Source organism: Poecile atricapillus, chromosome 12 (genome assembly GCF_030490865.1).
Source record: "Poecile atricapillus isolate bPoeAtr1 chromosome 12, bPoeAtr1.hap1, whole genome shotgun sequence".
NCBI lineage: Eukaryota > Metazoa > Chordata > Aves > Passeriformes > Paridae > Poecile > Poecile atricapillus.
The window spans coordinates 12,585,837-12,593,248 of record NC_081260.1 but is presented as its reverse complement, the minus strand read 5'-3'; the positions used below and the strand labels follow the sequence as shown (position 1 = coordinate 12,593,248).

Here is a 7,412-nt window from a genome sequence, read left to right as displayed (position 1 = left end):
TAAAGAGGGAAGGTGAGCAACAACTGATGTCCTTTCCCAGCAGTAACTGTGACCCCAGTTAGTGGGGAGAGGCAGCAAAACTGATCACTCAGAGGCAGCTGGTGAAGCAAGGCCACTCCCAGGTTGTTTGGCAGATATGTATCACATAACACCTCTGTCAGCACTGCCTTTGAAACCCATCTGTTTGTATGAAAAAAAATGAAAGAAAATAACCAAGTCAACCAAGGTGTTTGAGCACAAAAAGGAAGCTCAAGTCAATTAGCTTCCCTCTGATGCCTGAAGTGGATGGGGATTTGGGGGCGGAGGAGTGATAAAACAGCAGATTAGCTGACTTTCATGCATTTGCCAGTCTGGCCAGTTCCACAGGATTTCTGGCTGCTGACATCACAGTGCTCCTCCGGGGACCAGCCAACCTACTGTAGTTTTCAGGAAATGCCAAAGAGGTGGTCATTAGTGGTTTACTAATAGAATATCACCCTTCCCCATCATCTCGGGCTTTCAAGCAGGGCCTGGGCACTCCACTCTGCCCTCTGCCCCCAGGGGCTTCTCATGTGCTTTACTACTTTAGGCTATCCTGGCAGAACAGCCCGGAGTCCTTTCCTATTTATTTGTCCCATTGCACATTTATTTGTTCCTCTTGATCTGGCAGGAGCATAAATCATGTTTGTATCGTGTTGACAAATGTTCCTCCAGGCACCAGCACTGGATGTCCACAATCCCATGGGAAGGCAGTGGTGCAGAGGTAACCTGCTGACTGTAGAGATGTGTAGCAGCAGAGGTGGCTTCAACCATGCCATCTACTGCATGACCACAGTACCCTTCTTCTGCTGCTGGGAACCCTAAAGCAGAGTGTGGTGCATTGTCAAACATCCCAGAGTGGCTGGTCACAGGTCACAGGTCACAGGCTGCTTGGTCTTCCTTCGTAGAAAACAGAATCAGTTAAAGCAAAAAAAAATCAGAGTAGTGGAAGCATCAGAGACTGGCTGTTCCCAGGGAGTAAGGGTCAAAGGTGACTGCAAGTGTCCTCTCTGCAAAAGGGAACATGAGATTTGCTGCTGACACTGGGTAACTATTGGGTAATACAGCCATGGGTGACTCTCACCCACTGAATATGCTTTAAAAAAAAATAAATTCAGAATATGGATGTGTAGGCAGCTCCTGGTAGGTTCACATCACAAGAGCCCCAGCTGCTCCCTTAAGATACATTTTACATTGCGACCAAAGCCCCTTCTGGTGCCTCTGGGTGCTTCTTGGTGTTTGGGTCAAGGATTGTGCATCCATAGTGGAGAAGTAGGAAGAGCAGGAGAACTCTCACACAACAGCAGGAGGTTGGTGGGAGGCGGCAGTTCAGGGACATTCTCAGATGGAAGGTCCCTGTGCTCTGAGAAGTTCTTGGAGCTGTTAATCCCCCAGAGGCAGACATCCCCCAGTTTATTCAAACAGTAGAAGGGATGTGGCCGCTAAGCCAGGCCCTAGCATTGGCCCGGGTGACCCTGGAATATGCATACACTCCTCGGAGCACACCTGCATCCCCCCGAGCGGTCTCGCACGCCCATGAGCACAGCTGCACACCCAGCCCTGGTGTGAATGGGGCGGGGGGCTAAGTGTGGGGGGCCAGTGTACGGGCAGGGGTGGCCAGGCGGGCACGAGGGGTCCCAGATAAGCCCAGGGGGTGCACAAGCTCAGCCCGTGCTGGAGGTGACGGGCTGGGAAGGAACGAAGGACCCGGACAGACGCTGACTGCGGGAGCCTCCTGCCACCCAGTGTCGGCTCCAGCCAGCGCCGCTCTCCGGGCTCCCCCCGCCCGGGGCTGGCGGGGGCTCAGCGGCCAAACAGCTTTCGAAACATCACTTTAACAAAAGCAAAACCCAAATCAACACTCCCACCCCTTAAAAAACGCCAGAAAATCAAACAAGTCCACAAGACACACTCTTCTTCCAAAACCCCTCCACACCCACGGCCGTAGAAGCATTCCGAAGGTGTGCAGGACACGACCGAGGTCCCCGCAGATGACACCAGCTCTGTTCCCCCACGCTGGCCGTGCCGTCTGGTCTCAGGGCTGATGACAGTGTCACCCCCAGGCCTGTCCGGTCGCACTCAGGTCATTGGTCACCTTTGCACTCAACTGTGACATTTCCCCTGTGCAAACCTGGTTTGATGGAGGTGTAGAGGACGGGCCGAGCACTTCCCCTCCGCTCCAGAGTAACTTCTGGATTTCCGGCCACTTTCGGCTGACTTGGCCAAGTCCCCAGCAGCGACCCCACCCGGTACCTTCTCCTTCCCGGGGTCCGGCTTCCCCCTCTGGAGCAGGCACCGAGCGGCGGAGCTCGGCCCGGGGAACCCGCAGAGGAGGCGGCGGCAGCGGCCGGGACCGGGCCAGGCGGAGCCACAGCCGGGACGGAGAGAGCCGGGCGGGGACGAGACTGCGGCCGAGCGGGGGGGAAGCGAATCCCCCGGGAGGGGCTGGGGGAAGCGAATCCCCTGGGAGGGGCTGGGGGGAAGCGAATCCCCCGGGAGGAGCGGCAGAGCGTGGCGGGCCCGCAGAGGGCGAGAGAGCGGCAGCGGGAGAAGGGGAGCGGGAGAGGAGGAGGACGAGCAGAAGAGGTTACGGGTCGGTAGAGTCACTGCTGCTCCTCCGCAGCGCCGGGACCGCTTGTCCCGTTGTCCCTTTGTCCTTTTGTCCCCGAGACGGAAGATGCGTGCTAATGTTTTACAAGCAATTCGATGGGTGAAGGTATGGGTGATAACATCTTTGAAATGGGTCTCAATGTCTCTGCTCACTTTGGGCAGCAGGTTTCCCGCAGAGTCCAGACAGCTTGGCTTCTGAAACAGACACGGCTCTGCACGAGTTGGAGTTTCTGACAGGTTCAAAGGTGGAATATGTGGCAGGCGGTTCGGGAAGGCTGTACCTTCCTGGTGACCTCAGCCAGCGGGGAGAGGAAGAGGGCAAAGTGTGGCCGGGAATTTGGGATAAAAGGAGGCTGCGCCCTCCGAAACCTCGGGAGAGAAAACCCAGTGGGCGTGTGCCCCAGTGGACTGTCTCCCTTTATTCGAATAAAATTGCAGGACTCCTCTGTCTCTTTTTCGGACTTAAGCCTTTGTCGTTTGTACATGAACTTTGCTGACATCCCTTTTTCTGTTTGTCCGTTCTTGCCGGCGCCGCCCGGGGGCCGCCCCGGCCGCTCCGCTCCAGGCTCGGCTCCCGGCTGCCGAGGCACTGACACGGGCTCCCCGGAGAACCCTGGAAGCTCCATCCCTGGAACGGCTCCAGGACAGGTTGGATGCGGCTTTGAGCAGTCTGGTTTAGTGGAAGATGTCCCTGCCCACGGGAAGGAGATTGCAACAAGATGATCTTTAAGGTTCCTTCCAATCCAAAACATTCTGAGATTCGGTGATTTTGCACATGGGCCTCTTTTGCTGGAAGGACAATCCATTTGCAAGGACACAGTGAACCCAAAATCCACATGGTACCAAAGAATTAAACTCTTCACTCTACGATACCTTCTTACTCATCCTGGCTAATCTGCTTCTTCTTAAAGCCAGCCAGAAATCAACCAGAGATCACAGGGCTGTTCCTCTATTTTTAGCAAATAATGACTCAGGTGTCTCTCACTGACTGAGGACCAGTCTCCCATACTGCTTATAGAAGGAATTTCCTTTACATACCCAATTTAGCATGGAAAAAAAATCCATAGAAGGACCTTCAAGAGCATCAATACATAAAAGCAGATTCTACTTATCAAACACACAGCAATAGTATTAAAATGTAAGTTTATGATATCTTCCTCAGTATTTCCTAATTAAGGCTCCAGACTAATTTTGACAGATAAATATGCAGTGCCCAACAAGTACAGATCACATGGAACAGATGCAAGCACCCCTCCATCCAAGAATCCAACAATTGTGTCTCATTTTATTCAGATAACTGAGACCCGGACATGGACATTGCAACCAGCTTCTGATTTATGTTTCACCACTCCCCTTTTGTGTTCTGAGTCCAGGGCAGTAGTGTCTTTGAGGCTTTAGTGAGTGTTCCTTAACTCATTCCAAGGTACTCCCTCACTCCTATTCCCTTTGCTCTGACATGGAAGATTCCTCGCTGATCTTTTTATTTTCCCTGCGGCCCCTGAGGATCTGCAGGCACTGCCCAGCACCACTCGTGGGTTTTCAAGGCTGTGGTGTCTGTGCTGTGGTGACCACTGGGGATGGGCAGTGGACAGGGGAGGGCTGTGAAGGGTGGGGGATGTGGAACTGCTGGGGAGGTGATGTGAAAAGGATGCTCTGGTGGCCTTGGCACTGCTGGGAATACTCAGGAGGATCAGTGGGGAGGCCTTGCTGTGATGGCTCTTGGGGGGGACCAACGAGAAAATTGGAAAGCTGAGAGATCTAGTGGTAAATTGTGAATCATTGTACTAAGTAAACTTATAAAGAGGTTATTTTCAGTATAGTAAAGAAAAAAAATTGTTAAATATAGAACCACAAAATTTGAGTTCAGTTACTGTTTTTCCATCTTTGTGTTTGAGCTGAAATTGCAGCTGTAATATATTGCAGAGTTTCAGAAATGAGGGATAAACACAAATCACTATGTACAATTATTCACTGACCTGGAACTTAGACCAGGGATTTTTTTTATTTTTTTTAGAGTATTCATGATTTCTGTGGTCAGTGCAAGGCATCATTATCCCATTTCCACAGTAGCTGTGTATACCCTGGAAATTCTTTCCATATTACCTAATTTCTGAACTATAAATCAACATTCTATTTTAATTTACAAGTACTGTGAGATTTTCTGAATGCTTGTGAATATTTTCTAATATCTTTTATTATGTAGTGAGAAATTCACTATGCTCACTTCAGTGTCAGGGCATTTCAAGGTGGGACCACTGCTATTGTTTTCAGGAAGTGAATGTTTTTGAGGATTTGTTGTAGTAATTTTGGCTCCTTTTGCAGAGCTGTCAAACCTAGAATGCATTCCTGATGACACAGATTAAGGACATTCTAGAGAGGGGTTTGTTACAGTGCCTGTGATATGCCTGCTTGGAACATAAGTTATACATATACATTAAAAAAGAAAGTTGACATCTAAGCCATGAGATAGAAAGATATTTTCAGGAAGGGAATCCCATCTTAACTTCAGTCACATGGACAGAGAAGAACCTGCAGTAGATACAATAACCTTTCATCAAATTAGAATAAAAAAGGTTAGGAATGTCTCTATCCATGGGATTATTGAATCGGTCTGGACTACAAAAATCAATGTTAGGTTAGTGCCAGAAATTGCTGTAGTCTGTGTTCATTTCGTGCAGCTTTGTCACCCTCTAGTGCTCGTTTCCAAAAAGCTGGTGAGCCTGCTGTTACTCTCAGTAAATTTTTAGCTGTATGGACTGGTTCAGGGTTTTTTAAGGAAGAATAATTTTTAGGAAAGAAGCTGATTGCTGGCCAGTCATTTGCCAGTAGTAATACAAGAAATTTTTAGCTGATGTGGGATCTAAACCAGGAACTCCTGGTTCCTTGGCTAGTTTTAATCTATGAACCAGTCTTTTATCATGATTTAACTTCTTGAATTGAGTTTCTGAAACTTGATACACTAAGTACTGAAGAAACAATGAGATTTGTTGTGGTACAACTTCTTTTTGTGAAACACCCAAGAAAGATGGGATTTCTTCTTTCTTTAATTGTATGCTTTATGGTAGTTTTGATAACAGTTTTTCTTTGTTTAATTTAATTTAAGATGTTCAGTTCCTTTATTAATTATGTATTTATTAGGATATTTGTTGCAGTGAACTTCAGGCTCTTCCCCAGCAAATAGAAAAATTGCAGTCATTTAAAGAACTAAGCGTAAGAAGAAATAATCTCCACATACTGCCAGATGGTAAATTACTAGTCTTCATTTCTTTGATGTAAGAAATGAAGAAAACTGTTAAAAAATAATGGATTCTTTGTTGTTGCTGCTGCTTCCCATCAGTCAGGTGATTTCTAGCTGATTGAATTGGAAAGCAGGTGCTGCACAATTCCCCAAAGAAACTCAGAGAGGGGTCAGGACTGAGACATTTTTTCTGCAACCTGCTGGTGGTGACAAACCTTCAGTTTTACCAGCCTTTGCCCACTTGTATCTTTGCTTCCAAAAGTAGCTGGGAGAGGTGAATGACATGAACAGTATATATATTGCTAGGGAAGTGTTTTCAGGACAGGCCAGTTTTAATGGCAAGTAAGTAAATGAAAATCTGAGCAGGTGATAAAAATAAACCCTGCAACTTATACAGCAACATGAGTGGGGCAAAGTGAAGTGACCCCATAGAGATCACTGTGCCAGCAGGAAACCCCAATGGAGCAAATTTCTTGAAAACACGCAAGGAAAGGGCTCTTTGGATACACCAGATAAAACATTGTAAAAGGAATCATTGTTTCAAAGATCTAATTCTTTAAGGGTGGGTTTTTGTGGGTTTTTTTTGTTTGTTTTTTTATAAATATTTCACACCAGATGGATGCTCATAGAGAAGGGAAACCACCAAGGATGAGAAGGCAGTTGATGAACAAAGGCACACTGCAAACACAACATGCTCTTCCACACTCCAGTCAGACCTGGAAACATCTCTCTGTCTGGGCAGCTGACAAGTGAAACCCAACCCAGGAGCAATTCTGTGGTTAATCCCCAGCCTGTGGTTAATCCCCAGCCCAGCCAGAGTAGCACATAAGTAAATGAGGTGAGCTGGTAGGGTGGGAGCCCTACAAAACTAATTGCAAAACCCTGTGTGTTACCAAGTTCATTCCAGCAGGTTGTTTTGCCAGCAAAGAGTTTCAGACAAACTCGTTTTTCTGCTCAAATAAAACAGCAGCTTGTATTTGTTCTGCTCATTAAATATAAAATTAGAAATTCATGGAAGAAAGTGTTAGAAAAAAACTGTGTTGAGGGGGCCTCTGGAGGTCATTCTGTCCCTGCTCTGTTCAGAGCAGAGAAAGATGTGAAAGAGGCTTCCTTTTGAGCTCAGAGAACACATGGACCCCAATAAGACAGGGACCAAGGCTGTGCCCAGCACTTTGTCACAGCTCCTGTGGTGCAGCACCTGTTCCTGCAGGCTCTCACTCCCTCTGCATATCGCTTGTCTGTAATTCTTGCATGTACAAAAATAAATGCTATTTCACCCTTCAAATGTTTTCCCCAAAGTGACAGAGGAAATCTTCAATAAAAATACAAAGGTCACATTTTCCTGTGCCCTCTAAAATAAAATGACATCTAGAATATCTGAATTATTTACTATGAGCATGATGTTGTTTTCTTCCCAGGTGCTTTCCCAGCCTACCCAGGGCTATTTTTCTCATGCTGCAGAAGCTCATGGCTGTTGCTGCTCCCAGATGGCACACACCAAGAGGGGAACCCCAGGAGCTGCACAGGGAATTGCTGAAAACCAAAA

At 47.5% G+C, this 7,412-nt stretch overlaps 1 protein-coding gene across 1 annotated transcript; it reads right to left on the bottom strand.

The window, feature by feature from the left end:
- Nucleotides 1-213: 213 nt before the first annotated feature.
- Nucleotides 214-3,254, bottom strand: LOC131583710 (uncharacterized). Its single transcript, XM_058848120.1, has 3 exons — nt 3,065-3,254; nt 2,150-2,921; nt 214-1,028 (listed from the first exon to the last, which is right to left on the bottom strand). Exons 1-3 carry the CDS (start codon nt 3,252-3,254, stop codon nt 1,004-1,006), a joined length of 987 nt encoding a protein of 328 aa, XP_058704103.1. The 3' UTR covers nt 214-1,003.
- Nucleotides 3,255-7,412: the final 4,158 nt, after the last annotated feature.

Bases quoted from the DNA above. Each gene is read 5' to 3' on its own strand.
- LOC131583710 (XM_058848120.1), bottom strand. From the start codon at position 3,254: ATGGAGCTTCCAGGGTTCTCCGGGGAGCCCGTGTCAGTGCCTCGGCAG. The intron at 2,922-3,064 runs GCAATTTTATTC...CCGCTGGCTGAG, and splicing joins AAAAGAGACAGAGGAGTCCT to GTCACCAGGAAGGTACAGCC. The intron at 1,029-2,149 runs GTTTGCACAGGG...TCCCTTTTGCAG, and splicing joins CTACACCTCCATCAAACCAG to AGAGGACACTTGCAGTCACC.